Source organism: Heterocephalus glaber, unplaced genomic scaffold (assembly GCF_053883595.1).
Source record: "Heterocephalus glaber isolate CG9 unplaced genomic scaffold, H.glaber_assembly_v1.0 deba00001465, whole genome shotgun sequence".
Classification (NCBI taxonomy): domain Eukaryota; kingdom Metazoa; phylum Chordata; class Mammalia; order Rodentia; family Bathyergidae; genus Heterocephalus; species Heterocephalus glaber.
The window spans coordinates 4,867,346-4,890,325 of NW_028258312.1; the positions used below are offsets into that span (position 1 = coordinate 4,867,346).

At 34.0% G+C, this 22,980-nt stretch overlaps 1 protein-coding gene across 11 annotated transcripts in view; it reads left to right on the forward strand.

Annotated features, from left to right (window-relative positions):
- Window positions 1–22,980, forward strand: part of Tmem232 (transmembrane protein 232) — a 275,760-nt gene that overhangs the window by 46,456 nt on the left and 206,324 nt on the right. For 10 of the 11 annotated variants that reach the window (XM_087180871.1, XM_087180869.1, XM_087180878.1 and 7 more), the window contains 5 exons: window positions 14,131–14,242; window positions 15,840–15,945; window positions 17,868–17,944; window positions 21,124–21,223; window positions 22,577–22,743. In XM_087180871.1, coding sequence (XP_087036997.1) covers window positions 14,131–14,242; window positions 15,840–15,945; window positions 17,868–17,944; window positions 21,124–21,223; window positions 22,577–22,743 — 562 coding nt within the window. The remainder of the gene's footprint in view (window positions 1–14,130; window positions 14,243–15,839; window positions 15,946–17,867; window positions 17,945–21,123; window positions 21,224–22,576; window positions 22,744–22,980) is intronic. The other variant, XM_087180875.1, reaches the window with a different exon arrangement.

Below are 22,980 nucleotides of genomic sequence, written 5' to 3' on the forward strand. Positions count from 1 at the left end.
TTCTTCTGCCTGTCTCGTATCATAACTCTGGGATTTGTTCAAATATTTCCTGTTTTGTCTCTCTTTTTCCTCTTCTTGAAGTTTCATGGCCTTGGCTGTCACTGATATGTAGGTAAATTTAAATCTTTCCTTCCAGATCTTCCCTACTTCTTCTGCCTGCCTTACAATTTGATTTGGTTGTAGACCTCTCCACTTCCTTGGATGTCTGTTCCATGGGTAAATCATACTCAGTATGCTCAGAATGGCACAGATCTTCTGCCCAGATGCTTCCCATCTGGTTGTCGTTATGTCGACTTCCTGTGTCTAACCATATAGACCACAAACCTTCTGTGTGTGTTCACTCTCACAATTTCTTTTCTCATGTTCCAATAGTCACCAAGCCCTATTTGCTTAAGATGATCAGTTTTAGCTTGGTTTAGTACAGTTCCTACCTACTTGATGAGCTCTGAGTGATCATATGCCTAAAGGAGCAAAGAAATGATTTTACAAGGACAACTACTACTCTCTTGCACTCTAGTTTCTATCTTTACTTCAGAGCTCAAGATCATTTCTGCCATTTCTGCAAAGAACTTTTTTCTGAATGTCTAACCAAAAATAGTAATACTCATAACTAAACATTTCCCAGCACTGAATATATGCTAGGAACCGGGCTGTGTGGCCTGGTTTACTACTTTTTAAAATTCTGAAAGATTTTTGTCCCCATTTCCTCAGATGGGAAATTATACTTTCCACAGATTAAGTGATTCAGTGAAAGAGTATAAAACTAGGAAGTGTTGGAATTGTGAACTTTACTTCTGAATTCTCACAGTTGTTTTTTTTTATTATTTTGAGGCAGAGTCTCACTGTGAGGTGTATGCTGGCCTTGAATCTACAAACTTCCTGCTTCATCCTCCTGGGTGCTGAAATTATAGGGGTGCACCACCACGCCTGGCTTTCTCACAGGATTTTGTTTCCTTTTTAAAATACATCTTCATTATACTACATCATTTATGTGTCTCACTTCCCTCCCAGAGTGTGAACTTCCTGAGGTCAGCCCTGGTTCTTCTTCCTCCTTATATCAAGTAAAATATTTTGTATACATCTGGCTAAATATCTTCATATAAAAAGTGAGTTTGGATTGAGTATTTATGCAAGCAAGAGACTTTGGTATATTCTATTTATATGTAAAATTAGAATGGTCATGTTTATTCACTGCTTCTCTTCCATACTTAGATTATGTTCATCTTTGTGAAATCTGTTGATATTTTGAAGAAATTGGAATATGTGAAGCAAAAGTATATTTTCTTTTCAAATGCCTGTATATTTTAAAGTTCTTTTTTGAGTCTTTTCATGCATTATATATCTCATTAAATAAGAATTAATTTGGATAACAATCTTTATTTGTAATGGGAAAGAAGTTGTTAAACATAGCTATATTTATTTCCCATTAAATATTTATTAACATGAGCTGTGGGAGGCCAATTAAGGCACTCAATATCTGTACAGAAAGTGGAAAATGATTAGGTTTTCATATTTTTAATGAGGTATTACCAATCACAATATATGAAAAATAAATGATAAAACTAAAATTTTAAAAATGTATTTTAAACATATAAATTGAATTAGATATTATTTTTATCCCAAGGCTTTATATATAAATCCATGAATGCATTTTCCCCAGAGCCTTTGAAGAAGCTGAGATAAAATATCTAATTTTCGAGAATGTATTCTTAATTTATATGTGAAATCCTGAATGTTGTATGTATATATGTTTGGTAAGGGGAAAATCTGCTTAAATTGGATTAATGATTTTTTGTTAAGAATAAACATGTACTGCATGTTCTTCTAAATCATTCTGAGCAATCTTGGAAGAACTAAAAACAAAGATTTTGACACACATACCTTATTTTAAATATTGGCTTCATTTACCCTCAGAGCCTTCTTTCCTTTTCATAAAACAAAGCAAATACATTTTGTACATTTCAATCAGTGTATATAAGGCAAACACCAGATGTTCACTAAGCAAATTGTTTATATAACAATAAACAGAGACTTAAACTCAATTTCAAAAGGGATAATAGACAGCTAAATTAATATTAAATTACAGAGCATATTCCAGGCTTTAAAATTAGACCTGAGACAAGTTCTTGGTCCTTTGTAGTTATATGATTTAAAGCAAGTTTTCTTCATCTCCACTGGCACAACCACCTGGCCCCACCTTGTCAACATCATCTCATTCCCGATGTTCCACCACAGCCTCCTGCTGCTATCCTTATTTCTGCCCTCATTCACTCGTTCTCTCAGCAGCAGCCACAGTGATCTTTCAATAACACGAATGAAATCTTATACTCTAATTTAAACTCTGGAATGCTTTCCTATTCCATCTGGGGTAAAATCCAGACTCTGTGCTGTGGTCCAAATACCTTGTGAGATCTTGACCCCTCCTCCCTTCCTGAATTCATCATTAATCTTTTCAGTGTCTTTACCTCTTGATTTCTTTATCTTTTTCTCATCTCAACTCAGTTGTCTCTTCCTCAGAATGTTCCCTGACTATCTCATGTAAAATAAGGTAGCACGTGTCTGCTACTCTTTTCCACACTACTCTGGTTGTATCTTCATAGCACTTATCATTCTGAGAAAATTATCTTTTCATAATTTGTGATGTAGATATGTATTCACTCCCATCAGAGTGCAAAATCCATGAGGCTCTGTGCCCAGAAAAGTGCTTGACTCATAGGAGGTACTCAATAAGAATCAACAAATTAGCAAATAAATGTCTGGTTCTACCTTGAAGTGATGTCTTTTATCAATCTTCTATTCCTTGTCTGTCGGCATTTTTTTTTTTTTTGGTGAAATACATTTTGTTGTTTTGGACTGTTTAAATAAATAAGACAGAAGAGAGTTCCCATATACTCTGTACCCAGTTTTTCCTATTGTTAACAGTTATGTTAGTATGGTACATGGACCACTATATTGAACCATCTTGATGTATTCTTAGTCAAAGTCCGTATTTTCCACCTTTTATTTTTATGTTACTACTTTTCATCTATTGTACTTTTTCTGTACCAGGATCCTATACCTATATAAGTATCTATACAGGATACCAAATTACAGTCATTGAATGTCTCCCTTAGTTCTTCCAGACTATAACAGTTTCTCATCCTTTGTTTTTAACAGCTTTGACAGTTTTGAAAAGTACTGGTCAAGCATTTTGTAGAATGTTTTTCTATTGTAATTTTATCCGATGATGTTCTCATGATTATACTGGGGGTATGAGATTTTGTGAGAGGCCCCTGCCTCTCACATCACATCACTTCAGGGTTACATTGTATGGGTGAAATTTATCGCTGTTGATGTTAACTTTGCTCTCCTGGCTGAAGCAATATTTGTTACATTTGTCAACTGTAAAGTTACTCATTTCCCTTTTTATTCCATACTTACCATACCTTTGAAAGAAAATTATCAGCTATGAGCAGCTCACTTAATTAAATTCCTACTTCTCAATATTTTCAAAAATAAATTTCCAAATAGATTAAAATATAAATATAAAATTTATGGAAAGTAAACTTAAGTGTCTGTTTATATGTTATTTAGATGAGGGAGATCATCTTAATTGAGAAACCCTAGAAACTATAAAGAAAAATATAATCATTTATATACATAAAATTTTAATGTATGCTAAAAGTTAGTTTGACAATCAAAAAAGAGAAGAGATAAAATACCTGTAACATATGTTTGCAGAATGTTAATGATAATTGTACCAGTTATTGTTAACTCATCGTACACTAATTTAGTTACATATAATTTAATAGGATTTATCATATTTCAAAATATGGATATAGTATGTAATGATCAAAACCATCTTTTCCACCCTTTCCTCTACCTTCAGCATTCTATGTTCAAGTGGACTTCTTTTAGCTTTTACATAGATCATATAGTACTTATCTCTCTGTATCTGACCTGTTTCACTTGACATATTAACCAACAGTTCCATCCATTTTGATGCAAACTACAGGATTTCATTTTTTTTTTTTTTGGCTGAATAACATTCCATTATGTATATATGTGGGAAATGGTAGACTTCAGCTATCTAGTTGTAAGACTAGATCACAAGAAGTTTGTTAACTAAGAGAATTAAGTCGTTTCTGGGAAATTCCACAAGTCTGTTTGTTAAAAGAATGGCAGAAAACTTTGAGACCTTGTAAAAGTCTCACAGGAGAAAAACAGGTGTTCCTAGTTTTCTTAGTTACCATTTTCTGGGATCAGAGGACCGAGACCCAATGACTGTATGGGTGGTAAGAGATACGACTCACTATGCACATCTGTGATGTTCATGGTGGGGCCGGTGGGCTTGATTTTTGGCTAAAGTCGTCCTGCTCTCTTGATACTATCTGATAAGAAGAGGGCTTCGGTGTGCTCTCTGATGTACGGGATTGGTGAATGGAAACAGGGGACTTGTGAATTCTCCTGTAGCTTTTATGAGTCACTTAGTCACTGGTTATCATCAGAGGTGAAAATCAGAAAGATGATAGCCAGAATAACTAAGCTGCTTTCCTACACGTATAAAAGCCTTGCTTCTTCCCTTTGTGATTGTCGAATAGTGCCAGAGGAATTAAACTGCTGTTCGTCCCCCAGGCTGTCTCCTTTTCTTTCTTTAAAAGTCGGTGCTTTCCGGGGTTCCAGGTCTCCCTCAAGAGAGACCTTTATTAAAAATAAAAATCAACATATATAAGCCATATTTCTTTTAGGTGTTTCTGGCCACCTAGTCTGATGCTGTATTTCAGCTACTGTGAATAGTAATGCAATAAACATAGACGTATATCTCTTTGCTATCCCGATTTTGTTTCCTTTGGATATATACCCAGACATTTAATCACTGGATCATTTGGTAGATTTCTTTTTGAAAGAGTTCTCATAAAAGCTCACACAACACCACAGAAATGAGATCTAGCCTTCTTTAGCTGTTCAACATGTAGACGTGAGACTGGGAGAGCTGATTGAGACAGACCCACAGGCTTAGATACTCTTGTTCATAAGTGTGAACAATGAAATCCACAAGGTCATTGAATTTATTCCTTCCTACAAGGAACATGCACTCAGAGAAGTCTAGCTGTTGCCTTTTTTAAGTACTTATAGTTTGTTTACAACCCTCAGTCCAGATGTAGTATACCAATCATGAGCCATTTTTACCTTAAACAGTGGTTATAATAACAGAGCTGACTTTCACTTTTACCAGATTTTCAGGGAGAAGGGAATAAGAAAGTAACCCAAGGGCAAATCTGTCCCTAAAGTAAGACTAGTTTTTAAAATTTTTTTAATTTAAGGATATACCACACTTTCAGACTCCCAAGAAGGATAATTGGTTTGATTCCAGGTTTTAGCTTTTATGAAAAGTAGGTGCTATATATACTGTATTATTATATTTCACTGGGTGAAATATGTGAACAAGTGCACATATTTCTAGTGGGGATATATCAGGTATGAAATTGCCAGATAGTAGGGATATGTTTTTCAATCTTGCAAGATAATATCCAACTGATTTCCATGTGATAGTTGTACCAATTTCACTACCACAGCTAGTGAGAGTAAATATTCAACATCCTCTTAAAGTCCTGGTATTATTATTCTTTTTTTTTCCTCAAATTCTTTTATTGGTACAGTTTAGGTATACAATACGTTTACATTTATCATTGGGTGCTTGTACCTGTACATGATGTATCTTGGTTCTTATTTTTTTCCCCATTACCTGTGCGCCCTTCACCCCCTCCACCCTTCCCTATTTACATAGACTTCGTTTCTATTTTTTTTTCTTTTCTCATGATTTTTCTTTTCCCTTCTTTCCTTTCTGCTTCCCCTCCCAGCACTCTGACCCCTTTGGAACTTTTCTTGCTATTTCAAATTATCAATTATTCATTTTAATCATTTTAATCCTTATTTACACTTTCAGTTTCTCACACTAGAGAAACTATTCAGTATTTATACATGTGTGTCCTATTTATTTCACTTAAGAGTATGGCCTCAATATGCATCCCTTTAGCTATAAATGTCTCTAGTTTCTCATTCTTTATGGCTGAGTAGTACTCCATTTTATTTTTAAAAAACCCACATCTTTATCCAGCTTCCAGTTGATGGGCACTTGGGCTGTTTCCAAGCTTTAGCTATTACAAACTATACCACTATAAACAGGGGTGCACATATATTGCTGTGGTATGATTCTTTTAATTTGGGGGGGAAGATACCCAGCAGGGGAATAGCTGAGTCAAATGGGACCTTAGCCCTACTTCTTTGAGGTATCTCCATACTGATTTCCACAGTGGTTGCACCAGTCTGCACTCCCACCAGCAATGGAGAAGGGTTCCTTTCTCCCCACACTCGCACTAGCATTTGTTATTGGTTGATTTCTTGATAGCAGAATCTCAATGTTGTTTTCATCTGCATTTCTTGAATGACCAGTGATGTTGAATATTTTTTTCATATATTCATTTGCTCCTTTTACTTCTTTGTCTGAGAAATGTCTGTTCATTTCAGATGCCCATTTTTGAATTGGGTCTTTGAATTTGGGGGGGGGGTCATTCTTTTAAATGTTGGATATTCTATTGGATATGCACTAGCATCCCAATATAGTTTTTTAATTTGGATTTCTGTATTTATTATGATGCTTGTTCTTTCATTATTTGAAAGAAATATACAACTAATTCTTTGTATATATTCTTTGTATTCTCTGTGTATATTCTTTGACAGTTATGTGTGTTGAAACATATCTTATATCTTTATAATTCATTTTTGAGGAATTGAGTCTTACCTTAATAAAAGAACAGCTTGTATAAATATATTAACATGCAGAGGTAGATATAAATATTTAATTATAAATAAGTACAGTGTGGGAGTTGATAAATCAGAATGGTATGCACCTATTAAATATCGGCCCCATGTACAAAAATTTTGTTATTATTTATGCACTGGTTAGCATGACCAATAATAGGAAATAATAGGAAAAGTCAGTTTTAAAAAGAATCATTGCATTTGTTTGTTATTTTACTTAATTGTACTGAATTTTAGGGTCATTAGAACTTCAGGGATATCTTTGGTAAATATAATTATGAAAGCATGCTAGTATTGTAGAAATGATTCCATTTACTTATGTATTTAGAACGTTGGGGGTTTTCTGAGTTTTGAAGTATACTTGATAAAAATTGTGTATGTTCGTATGTTTGCTTCATAGTCTGGTATTTGTATATATTGTGAAATTATCACCAATCAAACAAATTAACATATCTGTGATGGTTGACTGATTGTGTTAACTTGAGAAACAGAAGCTGAACTAAATTGACTCAGCAATTCCACACCCTAGAGTGTGAAAGATCCACTCTAGGGTGGCTTGTTGCCTGGATAGTATAAAGGGGAAAAGAAGGACAGATCTACTTCTGTTTCTTTGGAGGACCTCCAGTCTTCTCCTTCACCTTGGATGTTATCTCATGGCTTCCAGTGCAATCTCTTTAGTTTCTGGAGTAGATCCTTTAGCCTTCCGGTGGAGACCTTCAGCTTTCTGGTGTAGACTCTTCAGCATTCCATCAGAGACACTTTGGCCTCCTGATACAGACTCAAAAGGGACACCACAGTGAGCTCCAAACCTTCAACTGGATCCTTCAGATCTCCAGTGTGCAGACAGACCCTCTGCACTCTTCCACATCTGACACTGTGGGTGGCCATTGTAAGCCAACCATATATTTGTATATGTTGTATTATATCTGTTTCTCTAGTAAACACTGACTGATACAGATTTTAGTGTCAGAAAAGTGGGATCATTGCTGTGACTATACCTGACCATGTGATTCAGGATCCTTTGGAACTGTCTTGTGGGAAGAGTTTGGAAAGGTTTGGAGATGCTGGATTGAAAATTAGCACTGGAATGCCTGAGGCTATAGTTGATGGGAGTTTCTAGTCAGTTCAGAAGACTGGAATGCTGATTGAAATTCTACTGGTAAAGACCAGGCTTGAGAGGTTTCTATTGGGAAGAAGGACTGCACTGACTGTTGGACTCCAGACTGTGGAGTTCCTTGGACACTCAACAGGTTAACATCTGCTAGAGTTGACTCGGCACAGAAGACTGCTGACCCTGATGAGTCACAACATTTTGAAGACAGGATGTTCTGGTAGCTCAGGCAGAGGCAAACCTTGCTGGTGAAACAAAGAGGAGCATCTTGGGAAGAATTTGATAAAGTTAACAATTTGACATAATTGTCATTATGTCTTTCTATTTTAAAATATGTACCCGTGCTCAGCAGAACACAACGCCTTCATTTGTTTCTCAATAAAATTGGTACGTTAAGGCAGTTCAGGGCTTCATTCTAGTGGAGTCCCCTGACTTCCTCACAAAGATATTCTCTGTCTCTCCCATCTTCATTTGTCTCTCTAATCAGGGTTTGCTGGCTAGAATCTGGCACCAGATGATTTGTCTTAGGCTTTGGCAGAAAGTTTGTCTGCATTTTGCTTGTGTCCAAAGACTGCCTGAGACTGAGGTTAAGGGTAGTGGAATAATTAATTTTGCTGAAGACATTTCAAGGTAGTCTAAAGTTGAGGTGGTGGCATGGCTACCATTAGGAGTTTTTAGCCAGATTTATGTTGAGAATCAAGAAGAGCAAAGAGCCCAGCAGAATGATGTAAAACATTTTGAGTTTGGTTAGAAAGGAAACACCAGTAAATATATAGTCTGTAAAGATAGAGCAGAGGAGATTTTGGTTGCTGAGAAGGAACAGGACACTAGAAAAGATGGCCTGAGAATATCAAAAGAACTAGCAGGACCACTGATTGTTGGAAGTGTTCAAGTTTCTTTTCATTTGTACAAGGGATTGCAGCTAAGAATTTGGCTTAAATCTTAGAGGAGACTTTGGACTTGGACTTTTCATCAATGCTGAAACTGTTAGGAATTTGGCAACTCTTGGAGATGGAATGCATTTGCCTTTTTGCTTAAAGGAATGTAAATGAATCTTTGGGGGGCCAAGGACAGAATGTTATGGTTTGTGTTTAGATGTCCCCCAAAGCCTCATGTAGTCATAGGTGAGGCTTTTTCAGAGGTGGCTGGATCTACAGTGTGTGATTGATTCATGGTGCAGTACTAGTATTAAAGGTGCTAGGATTAAGAGTGTGAGTGCTATCCTCCCTAAGGGCAGATAGCCTGGATACAATATAAGAGACATGAAGAGGCTTGCAGCTAGTTGCTTGTATTTTATTACTTGCTGGTTGACTACTTTGCTTGCTTGCTGCTTTCTGCCTGCTCTGCCTTGCCATGGACTTTCTCCTCTGCAATGCCCCTCTGGCACACCACCCTGCCTTGGAGCCAGCTGACTATGGACTGAAACCTTTACAAATTGTAAGCCAAAATAAACCCTTCCTTCTTTAACTTTTGTTGTCAAATGTTTTGTCTCAGCAGTGAGAAAAGTAACTAAGACAATGTCCATCACCTGACATAGTTACCTCTTTTGAAAATTGTTATGAAAACTTTTAAGATCTACCTTATTAGCAAAATTCAGCTATACAATACAGTATTGTAAACTATATTTACTATATTTATATGTCATACTATATCTCCAGAACTTATTTATCTTGCATAACTGAAGCTTTGTCCCCTTTGACCAGTATCTCCTTCTCCCAACCCCTAGACCCTGGTGACCCGCATTCCACTCTATTTTTATGAGTTTGACTCATTTAGATTTCACATAAAAGTGAGTGCATGCAGTATTTGTTTTTCTGTATCTGACTTAGTTCACTTAGCATTATGACCTCCAGGTTCATTCAAGTTGTTGCAAATGTCAGAATTTCCTTTTTTTTTTTTTTTTTTTTTTAAAGACTGAGATATATACTGATAGGTAATTAGATTGCTAGCATATCCTGGCTATTGTGAATAATGCACCAACAATCATGATAATTCAGGTATGTCTTCTTAATGCTAATTTTTCTAGAAATATACTGAGAATTAGGATTGGATCATATGGTAACACTCTTTAGTTTTCTTTTTCTTGAATCTCCTTACCTTTTTTATAATGGTTGTACCAATTTAGATTCCTACCAATAATGTACAAGTGTTCTCTTTTCTCATTGATAATACTTAGTATATTTTGTCTTTTGATAATAGCCTTTCTTACAAGTATGGAATAATATTTATCTTTTATTTACATTTACCTGATGATTACTAATGCCTAAGATCTTTTCATATACTGTTGAACATTTGTATGTCTTCTTTTGAGAAACATGTATCAGATTCTTTGCCCATTTTTAATTGATTTTTGTTATTAAGTTCTTCACTCCCTTATATATTTTGGATATTAACTTTTTGCCAGATGTATAGTTTGCAAAAACTTTCTCCTAATCTGCAGGTTCTCTTATCATTATTGTTATTATTATTATCATCATCATTATTATTATTGCCTTTTATACATGTGAATATCTGGTTTACCAATTTAAGATTTTGTTTTTCCCTTGCTATGTTGTTTCTTTCCATATCATATAATCAGTTTGCTATAAATGCATGGATTCATTTCTGGATTTTCTGTTTTGTCCTAATTGGTTTTTATGTCAATATCATGTTATCTTGATCTATATAGCTTTGTAATATATTTGAAGTGAGGAAGTTGATACATGTGGCTTTGTTTTTCATTATCAAGATCACTTTGGCTACTAAAGGTCTATTAATTTTAGGATTGTTCTATTTCTGCGAAGAATGCTATTGTCATTTTATAGCAATTGCATGGACTGTAGAAGACTTTAAGTATGTAGATATTTTAACAACATTGATTTTTGGATACAGGATACTTATTTATCTTTGTCGCCAATAACTTCTTGTATTAGTGTTTTATAATTTTTAATGTACAAGACTTTTCACTTTATTGAAGCTTATTTTGTTCTTTTGGTTGCTATTGTGAATGCTCTGATTTTCTTGATTTACTTTTTGGGTAGTTTGTTGTGTATAGAAATCTACTGCTATTTGTATGCTTATTTTTCATCCTGTATGTTTATTGAATTTATTCTAACAGTTTTTTGCGTAGAAATACTACTGATGTTTTATGCTCATTTTTTATCCTGTATCTTTACTGAATTTATTAGTCCTAATTTTTTGGTGGATCTCTAAAGGTTTCTCTGTATTTTATCATATCATTTGCAAATAGATAATTTTACTTCTTCATTTCCTATTTGGATGCCTATTTTTTTCATGCCTAATTGCTCTGGCTATAGTTTCCAGTACTATATTGAAAAGAAGTATTGGGAATGGGCATTCTTGCCCTGCACTAAGTCATAGAGGAAAAGATTTAAGTTTTCTTTCACTGATTATGATATTAGCAGTGGGCTTTTAATATATTATCTTCATTGCATTGAGGTAAATCCCTTCTATTCCTATTTTGTTGAAAGAGTTATAATCAGGAATGCAGGTTTAGCTTTGCCAAATGCTGTTTCTGTGTCTTTTTTCTTTCTATTATACACCCTTATTTCTTTTTAATAATGCAATGGTTGATTTTTATATATTTATACATTATTGCTTCTCGTAGACGAACTCCATTTAGTAATGGTGTGATTTGATGCTAGCCTTGTATAAAAAGTTTGGAAGTGATCCTTTTTATGTTTTTTAGAGTTTAAGAGGGTCAATATTAATTCATCTTTGAATGCTTGGTTGAATTCACCCATAAGCTGAGCTTTTCTTCTGGAAGGTTTTTGATTACTGATCTAATTGCTTTGATTTTTATTCAGCACAGCCTTTCAAATTATTTTGGGGGGGTACCAGGAATTGAACTCAGGGCCTTGCCCTTGCCAGACAGGCACTATACTGCTGAGCTACATCCCTGGCCCCCTTCATACTTATTGACTCTGTTTTGGTGCATGTAATATTTCTAGGAATTTACCTATTTTTCCACAGTATTTAATTTGCTGGTATATAATTTTTCATAATATTCTCTTAGCTTTTATATTTTAGAGACATCCTTTATAGTGTTTCCTCTTTCATTTCTGATTTTATTTGAAATTTTTTAGTTAGTTTGAGTTTGTTGATTTTTCCATGGTTTTTATATTCCTTTTTGATTTATTACTACTCTACATAAGAGACTGCCAATAAATGCTTACCAAATGCATTGCTGGATATATATCATTTTCTCCAAGGCAGTTAAAGAATTGATTATTTTTGTTATTTGGTTCCAGTTTACAGAACATTTCATAAATACTTCTGCTCAACCTATGATCATATAGCACTGTCATTTTGGGGCTACATTTGACTCCCAGTAGGACTGTCATTTGAAAGCAAAACATGATATTTTATTTTTTTTCATATCCCACAGATAATTAATTTAGTAAATTTGAACACAGTAAGCTAAATAAATAAATGTGTTTTATTTTCTAGTTTTCTCCTAATATTAACTTCAATAATTTTGGGGCTTCACAAAAATACTGTTTGCTGATATGATTCTGTTATTTTCACTATTCTTTTAATGTTACATTTTCTTCCATTCTCATCTTAAATTCTGCGATACATCATTATGATCATGGTACTTATTCTCTTTTACACACCTTCAAACTTAATTTACCACTTCTTTTTAAAATACTGTTTACTCTTCCTACATTTTTCCATGGGCCTTTTTTTATTCATTTGGCTTTAAATATCAAATATGTGATGATGACTCCATCACTGATACATCTAATCTGAATCTTTTCCCTGATATCCAGTTGCCTATTCTTTCCTCTCTACTTGTATGACTATAGTTATCTCAAACATAACATGTCTAATACTGGAACTTATTTGCTACGCTTATGCCAGATCTGCTTCTCTAGCAGTTTTCCTTATCTCAGTAAATAGCAATTCCATCCTATCAAACACTCCTTTCTCTCATGGTGAATTTCTAATTCATTAGCCAGTCTAGTTTACTAATATAAAAATGTATCCAGTACTCAAACTGTTCCCCTTACTTACTTTGCTATTATTCTGTCCAAACCCAGTATTACTTCCTACCTAACCAAATTTATGGCTACCTCCTCTTGTTAAATCCCATTTCCCCTTATTCCAGTTCTCAATATAGTATTATAGTATTGGTAAGCCTCAAGTTAAATCATGGAATCCTTTTTGTCAAAACCCTGCAGTAGTTTCCCTTCTCATGCAAAAATAATATGGCTACTTTTTACCTAGCTGATCTTACTTCATGCTTCTTTTCTCCCTTGCTTAGTTCATTTCACCCACAGTTGTATTAATTTCACTTTTATTTATAAAGAAAGTGTATACTAAAAAGACTCTAGCAACCATCATAAAAATGTTTTCTCCGTGGTCACAAAAACATTTGACAATGGGAATTTGATTCTTAACCTGAGTGTTACAAAATCAATCTATGAAACTTACACATATATTTTTCATTTAACTGATTTTTTTTTGCGTGTGAAACATTCTTATTGAAAAAGCAAAGTATTGGGATCTATGCAGAGGACCTCGATCTCTTGCTGGGTACTAAGATGTAAGGTAAGAAGGAAGACTCAGGCAGAATCAAAGTGAAATGGGGAACTGGGATGGTCAGAGCTGAGCAAGTAAAGACCCTGAAACAGCCAGAATTGTTGATATTTATCGGTTACACAATCATTCATTAAGTTAGGGTGAGGGCACTACTTGTTGCTAGAGATGCGTTGCAGACACAGGCAAAGTTTGTAAATGAAGGGACAAAGGATTCTTGCATTAGGAACAAAACAGACCAAATATAAGTTGTGGTTCAAGATTAACTTGTCTTTTCAGTTAACAAAGTTTCAATACTGGGAACAGAATTTGGGTAAGAGTCAGTCTGACCTCAGCTATTGTGTTATCTCATAGCGTAGCCCCACAGCTTCACGGACCATTTCTCTGGTCTCTCCTGTGGCTGGGGGTTGGGTGAAGTGGGGAATGCTAACTAGAGCACCATCCAAAGTGGTCTCATGAGTCATGTAGGCTTCGGCCAGACTCACTTCTTAAAACAAGCCAATTGTAGGATTAACTCTTTACAGCCTGCACTGCTTACAGCCTGTTTTGGGCATAATCAACAGGGTGGTCTTCTGCCGCAAAGTACCTTTTCTAGAAAATTGTTATACTTAGCCACTATAAGTTGATTAATTAAAATTTGAAATGATAAATATTTTTATTAGTGCTTTTTAATTTAGGTCATTATTATTAATTAGAGAAAAGTTCATCTTGAAATTCAATCAAACACAGAATCCAGTAGAGAAGAAAGAACTATTGGAACAAGCGAGAAAAAACATTCTCAGATGTAAGGTATGGTACATTACTTGATTACTTAGTATGTGAACTTTGTTTTATAATTGGTGAATGATTACATGTTCTAAAATATTGAAAGAAAGAATAAGAACATACATACACCTTTCTTTAAAGAAATTATAAGTAAGCAAAGGGAAAATATTAATTTAAATTAAAGTTAAAGATTATAACTAAGAAATTAAATTTTCAGTGGCTTTCTGTGTGATAGCTCCTACTCCTGTAAATTACTAGAGAATATGATCATTGACACCAGTCTAGGAGTTCATAGTCACATACCAAAGGCTGACAGAACTTTGGTAATGAAAGTTCTACCATTTCTTTAAAAAATTTAGCTGAGGTATAATGTGGCACAAAGAGTAAAGACAGTTGTTGTAAACCTTCACTATACAAATACAAGGTACTGAATTCTTTTTTTTTCTTTGCCTAATGTGAAAAGTACATTCTTTAAGGTAAGATGCTAATTCTCAAATTTTCAAACATATTAAAACAGAAAAGGAAGTGAAATAAAGCTTTACCTTGCCTTTATTACATTTGACTCCAAGTTTGATTTATAAGCTTTGTCTCCTTTTTTTTTTTTTCTGCTACTGAGTTTCAAACTCAAGACCTTGCACATGTGCAGCAGGTGCGGTACCACTGGGCTAAAGCCCCGGCCCTATTTGTCTCCATTTATTTTTTTGTACCGGGGATCAAACTCAGGACCTTGTGTTTTCAAGGAAGATGCAGTGCCACTGAGCTAAATCCCCAGCCCCTGTCTCCATTTTTAGATTCTTATTTTTATCCCTTTTCCTTCCCCTCCCTCCCATCCTTCCATCTCATTCCTCTCCCCAATTGAAAAATATTTCCCTACTTCCTAGTATCTATCTTTTATTTTGCTCTTCATTAATAATTTGGGAGAAAGCATAATTCATAAAATAAAAGCTGCACAAAACTGAAGTACAATGTAAGGTGCTTTTTTGTTTGTTTTGTAATAGTGGTTGTTATTTTTTAGTTAAGGGTTGTTCATATATTTAAGCTTTTGAAATAATCCACTTAAAACATTTGATGAAAAAGTAGTATGCATGCAGAGAGGTGCCAGGAGGCACCGGTAAGCTTCTTTCATTAGTAAGCTTCTTTCCAATTGGCTAAGTACTCCTTGGGCAGCCTCAGGATTGGGTACTGCAACAAAGGAAATGAGACAAAGGAGGGAGATCTCTCTCCTTTTCATTAGCATTGATCTATCAACATTGGTAGTCAGAGTTGTACAGCAAATTGGTAACATCCTTAGTTCTTCAGTAAATTTTTTATACAATCAGAGATGTATCTCTTGGGAAAATAAGGTGGAAGTGACCACTGGAAGGCATAGTAAGAATTATTTTATCAAATAAATGATGATATTACTCAGAATATTAACATTCTCTATATGCAGTACCAATACAGTTTGAAAAATATGTCCAAAATACAAATAATAAAAACAATAATATAAAATTGTGTATAATTCTGATCACAAAGCATCAACTTCACAGAATGACTCCCAAAATATAATTAAGAGATGATAAAAATTAACAAATAAAAGATGTACATTTTGGTTTGCCTTTTTCATGTTTCCCCATGACAGAGAAAATTGGGTCTCAGTTCCTTGGGTTGTGGGAAGCATGTGCATCTTCCTTTTGCATGGACTGAAGTAATATATCTGGCGCAATGCAAAGGAGAAATCCAAGATGGTATGTGCTATAACTCAGCTCTTCTTAGGAATTCAAAGTGTTTTCTAGATTAGCAGTTAAGACATAATTTGAGATCTTTAATTTCTAGAAATTTTGCAGGACACAAGAAGAATTTGTTCTTTTCTATCAATATCTTATAATATCTCATTATAAAAGTTTCTTTGGTAATTTTGAATTTATGAATTTAACTGTTCAACTTTTTAATTACAAAATTGTTTTTAAAAAACTTTTTCTCATTATAATCTTTATTACTTTTTTCTAAAATTAGCAACTAATTAAAAAGTAATGTAAATTGTCCTTTAGTGGTTTCCAATTACAATAAGCAGTATACATTAGAGAAGTTTGTTTCTGCATTTTATAATTCTTACTCATAAAACATTAATCAAATGACCTTTTTTTTTTACTTATTTTATACAGCTAACTTTCCTCATTACCTTTTCATTTATCCCTTCTTATTTATATGTCTCCTTTCAAGCACCCTCTAACCAATCTAAAAGAGAAAATCAATAAATTATTTTTAAGGGGGTAAAATTCCTTCTCTCATTATCCTAAATGTTTTGCATATGCCTTTTAAAATGAGTTTCAGAATATTAACCACATAAGGTCAGGGAGTATTGCCCCATGTAAATTGCAATTGTTGTGCTCTCTAGGAGCTTCAAGCAATAAGAACTGTTATGCATTTAACTTGCCTTTATACCCCTTTAGCCCAGTGCTGTCCACAGCCTGACCTCTCTTAAAGGTTTAAGTGACACTGAGGTAAAAACCTTTGGTTTGTTACCAACCAGTAGCCAAGTGCATGGTTCATTTTTCTGTTCAGGCCTCTCTGGCAGTCATGTGATTCAGAAAGAGTGGCCTTTGTCCAGCCCCAGGGGTGAGGCACACTTGGCCTGGATTAATTAGAGTAAATCTCATTTAACTCACCAGTGAATAGATTGGGAGTAGTCACATGACTGATCCTGTCCAGAGGGATGTAAAAACATCCTGTTCGGAATACTCTTGTTAACTTGCTTTGGGGAAGAAAGCATCTCTTCCCTCCCTGTACCCCCTTTATTCCTCTCTAGTTTGCTCAGTAAGATCATGCAGCTGGGAGCTTGGGTCACCATCACATGGTGTCCTCATGTACACCAGGGGAACCAGCAGGTGGAGAAATGTGCACACAGTGGGCAGTTTTATTAACCATCCCCCGACCCTTTCCAGTTCTGATCTTGTAAAATAACAAACACCTTTATTTCAAAGATATTTTCTGTTGAGTTGAATGTTACACAAAAAGCATTTTTACTTATTTGGACATTGACCTCCACAAGATTTCCTAAACATGGTTTCTTCTCACCATCCCCAGAACAATAAAAATCGTCTACTAATAGTATTTCCACCTGTATTCTTGTCTTCTGTTCTGTAGTCCACTGTCCACTTAGCAGTGGCCATTTGACAGCTTAAGTAATTTCCAGTGATGTCTTATTTCATGCAAAATGAGCTCCAACTTCTGGCATGGTGATTCTGAGCCAAGCTTCCTGTTGGATTTCCTGCATGGCAGCGGAGGGTTCCAGAGCTGGGGGTTTGGGGGACTGATTGGAGGCAGCTGTATTGCCTCTGCTGATCTGGCCTTGGAAGTCATGCAGGTCACTTCTGCTACATTCTGTCATTTGAAGGAAGCTGTCATTTGAGTTTAAGGGGAAGGCGGGGTAGAATTTATCTCTTGATGGGAAGGGTGGTAAAGAATTTGTAGATATGTTTTAAAATCGTATCTGATGAGCAAATAGTTAATTGCAAGAATTAATGACAGCATGTACAAAAACTGAATAATTTTTAAATGATAGAGTTTCTACTTTTTAATATTTCAGAAGCTTTAAATATGCTTTATGCTTCCCTGGACTATGCTTCCTTTGATTATGATCATCTGCCTGCCTTATTTTTTGTTGCAGAATCAGTTTTATATAGACTCTGTTGTGATGCATTCCTGAAGGACTTTTTATATTCTGTTGAGATAAAGCTGACAAAGGTATGTTTTGAACATTTTTATATGTTTCAAATAGTTAATCTCTATTATATGACATTTGTTTTAGGACTAAGACAAGACAGTTCCTTTTATTATGGAATACTCTCAGGTTTGGTAATCTGACCTTATGTTGTGAATAGTACATTATTGCCTGATATTCAAGTGGACGCAATCTGAGAAAATATAATTTCACAAACTGTGTAAGGAAATATTTAAAAAGAATCAATGTATTTATTGATTTTTGGAGTATATATAGATTTTATATTTTTAATTTTAAGAAATTTTAACACTACTTAATTTGTAATTTAAAATTGCTGGCAGATAACCTTAAATAGCTTCTCAATTTATGAAGATGAGTAATTCTTTCAGTCTTCTATGTCATTTTAGAGCTTTATCAAACTTTATTCACTTAGGTCATGTTTTATAAGGTTCTTGAAGTCATGTGGTTTTACTTTATAATGCTCATTATTGATAGTTGGAAACTTTATTAGTCAATTAAATTTAGCTTAGAGAGTAAAGAAAGACAAGAAATATTTCTTTAATATATAGCATATATATGAAACAAGTATATTGATGGTGCAAAATTATGTTTTTTCTTGTTCAGTTTTGAATATAAACTCTTAGAGACAAAGCATGGAGAATATTCATGAATCGGCCTTTCAGTAGGATACTTTGGGGAGATGACCATATTTCTGTCCTCATAAACCTAACCTAGATACTCTCTAATATATTTGGGAATAAAAGATTTATGGTAAACAGGCAAGAACAGATACGGAGTATGTAATAGCAACTGATTAAGCAAAAGACTGGGGCTTTTAATGGGAGGATAGGAGGAAAACAGTTAAAATGTTACCAATAGGAATTATGAGACTACAAAGTTTATTTGTTCTTTTTGGAAACTGTCCATATTGACAAGTATATTTATGTTTATAATGGAAAACATGGAGATATGTAAAGTTAAAATATAAGTACAAATATGAAATATATAAAACATAAATGAGTATTTAAAATTGAAAAAGAACAAAATGGAAAAATGTAAGTAAGTCTGGTTCATCTGTCTTTTCCTTCTCATTTCATTTAGTGAACTCCCTCCATTTCTTAACTTTTGTATTTCTGCTCAAAAAAAATCACTATGAAATATAATTTTATCCATTTCATATATTGATCATGTATTATACATGTCATGCCATTTTAAACTTTTTATTAGCAAATGTTTGTGATACATAATGAATATATTTGTCATAGGGGATTGGTAAATATTGTATCTTGATCTTTTTTAAACTTCCTTTTCTTGTCCCCTTGCTCCTGTCTTCCCCAGACCCCAGGTCCCTTTCTCATCATCAGGTTAGGTGACTTGTACATTTTCTTATAGCAGCCACAAGCAAGCAGCACTTAACTATGTGCTTTTCAGAATGAGAAGTTCTTTAAGTGTATTGGACTTGATATTAAATTACTGAATTTGTTTTTTTTTGCTTAAATTCTTTTTTGTTGTTGTTGTTGTTGTTGTTGTTGTTGTTTTGGGGGGGGGGTTGGTACTGGGGATCGAACTTGGGACCTTGTGCTTGCGAGGCAGGCGCCAGAACCACTGAGCTAAATCCCCGGCCCCTGCTTAAATTCTTTCATTGGTACATATTAGGTATACAATATGTTTACATTTATCATCTAAGCATATTATTACTATATATCTCTAGTAATAATTCACCTGTGAATCAGGTGAAATTCAAGACTCAATTGGGGAATAATACAGCATTTTCTCTTTTATGCCATATTACATTTTGAACATCAATTTTCCTCTCAATGTCTATCTCTTATTCCTTCAAAAGTTTCAAATTATCCTCCTTCTAACTAGTTTTTTATTCACTGTCTAAAATGATGGTTGTTGCTGTCTGCAATACTCTCATTTAGAATATTATAATATTGTTTTATGTAGTTTTTAGCTCTTCACTTCTTTCTCATTTAGCTTCAATCACTTAGAACAGCATAGTGATGTCATGAAATGGTTATATGAAAAGACCCCCCCCACACACACACACTGGACATGCCTTACAAACATGTTATTTTTATTTATTGTCTAAGTCTACAAATGGTGGATGTTTACAATTTATATAAACATTTATGAATACTGATGATTCATCCTCAAATTTATTTTAGTGATAGAGGTTTTTAATGAAATATTTGAAAATACAGCTATAATTAAAAATTAAATTATAATTAAAAATTTATGCCATCTGGAACAATATACATAGCCTTAGGTTCAAGGTCCTGGAATGCCACTTATTTCCTTAATAGTACTTGAGATTTGGTTAGGTTAATCTATTTTATTATATTTTATTTTAACATGCACATCTGATAATGTTCTGTGCTACTACAGTACAGTTAAGAGGATTTGATATTTCTTTTTCCCATGCACACATACATAACACACACTAGATAGTGACAATTACTGCTAGTGTTTGGTTCTTCTCCATGATTTAGCAAATTACACAATTTGTATTCTGTTTATTTGTATAGTTTACATGTTTTATTATAATTTTATGTGAAATCTTGTGTATTATGTTTTTGCAGATATTCCATTTTATGTAGTCTATGTAAACCAAGCTATTTTTAGCTGGTTTAAACATCACACAAGATTTTACAGTGTTTTCTAAAAATGACTTTCTTCACAGTGGAGTGGAGAGCTTAATACAGTGTAATATTCCTCAGTGCTATCTAAAATAATTTTTTTCACACCTTTTGAGACTCATGTTTCCTTTTCTCATTATAATCCAGCACACATATAATACATATTGACTTATATACTGAAGAAAAGGAATTATGAGATATATCATGATGTTTTCTCTTCACTTTAATTTTATTTAAACATTGCCTCTTCATTAGTACCATGAATCACTTGTGGAGCATTACCTGCAACTTGAAAATAATGTTCTAAAGTATACAGAACAAAATAACATTCAACACTGGTGAAACATAAGGTATAAATGATTTATGAATTACTTTTGCTGACTAGCATTTCAGTCTTCATATAAATGTTTTAAAATTGTTTCAAAACCACATGATATCAAGTGAATTTGAAATTTTTTTCTTAAAAGTAAATGTGATAATAAAATGATTTATTTCCTACATGATTTTTAGACATTCATTGATGCAACACAAAAGTACTTTTACCTTTTCTTTCTTGACAGATTGGATATTTGATCTTCTTACGACTTTTTATATTTTTCCTCCATGGTCAACTAGCAAATTTTAAAGGACATTTACTTAGGCTTCAACCGTATTCATATGGTAGAGTATCTTTTATTTTTTTTCAATTTATAAATGTTTTATGTTACATTTTAAAAAGTTCGGTCTGTCAAGACCATAAGATGCATTTTATTTTTCATGAAAGATAATAGGTGTGTAGTGTTAGTTTCTGATCCAGACTGCTTTTGTTTTTTGCTCCTATATACCTGTTATTACTTTGTGATGAGACCATTTAAAATCTACTCTCTTCACAATGTTGAAGCATATCTTTTTGCTAACATAGTAACCATGCTGTGCAGTAGATTCCTCAGACTTACTCCTTCTGCCTAACTGAAACGTTTTACTCGCAAGTATTATTTCCCCTTTCCCTCTTCACTCCTCCAGCCTCTGGTAACCAGTTACTGTGCTCTGCTTTTCACCTCCTACCTAAACGTGTGACAGTGTTTTTGACTCAGTTTCCCTATTTCTAGTAATACCTACCAACAATGCATTTCAAACAGTCAAATTCATATCTTAGTAAGGTATTCCGAATGGCAATATTGATGCTGGGCTGGGGTAAGGAGAAAGTGGATTCAGGAGGCAAATGCAACAGGCTATGCACAAGCAGAATTTTCTGCACCAGTACCTTAGTTTGTTATTGCAGATATGTCACAAAGAAACCAATACCTTTCCTTTTAAAAAAAGTGTAAACACTCTTCATTGCTCCTTTATCAAATTCTCTTACATAGAGCTTTAGGGTACGTCTCTATCTTTAGCAGCAATTTTTTTTCTACTCAACACCATCAGCAGCTTCTACCTATCTGCATAGCAGTCCAATAGAAGAATGGTCATCACTGATTTTTCCACTGTGTGAATGGAATGAAACTCAAAAATTGTCTAAGAGTCTATAAAAAGAATTCAAAAGGTTGTGTTAAATATCATAATATTTTATGTTGTTACATAATTGTTGCCTATAAGTATGTGCTTTAAAATCAATAATAATTTGAAAAGAAAGAATACGTGAATGTTGGGTTAAAAGCTGACATTGATTTGTTTATAGAATTTCAATTTCAAAGTATTCATTATGAATAGAGTATCTATTATAACTTGATTTATTTTTAGCTAGAATCTATCAAGCATTGTTGAGCAGTAACAGTATTTAATTGGGCATTCAACTATTATGCAATCCTGTTCTAAATTACATACTTATGCCTGAATTATTTACTTTGTAGGTTTTTTTTTTTTTGCACCACCAGGGGGCAAACATAACATTATGAATCTTCACTAGATTGTGAACTGTAAAACAGTCTCAGCACCTAAATACTGAATTTTATTTTAGTTTAATAACTAGAAGACATATGAAACACAATGGAAGATATTAATCAAACATTTCCCACAATGTTTTTCTTACAATAGCACTTTTTTCCTCTGGAGAGTCATATCGCAAGTATCCAAACATCTTTTCAAATATCCAGTTCATCCTGAAAACGTTAGAAATTATATGCGAAAGAGAACTCCTTTCTGAATCAGGTTTTAGCACTGGGGAAAATAAGGAAGGATTTGAGGACAAAGATTCTGATATGGTAGGTAATCTGATATGGTGGCTATATCCTGTTACTGTGATAATTATGGTTGTCAATTCGGCAGGTGTTGTTGAAGGTGAGTTTAGCTGGTGGGGACTAGGGGGTGAGAGTGGGCAACATCCACTAATTTTATGCAAGCATATGCACATTTTCTGGATGAGGTGTCACCACTATTACTCCTGTAAAGGGACTAATGCCATGATACCTCCTCCTTATAGGTTCCATACCAATTATTTA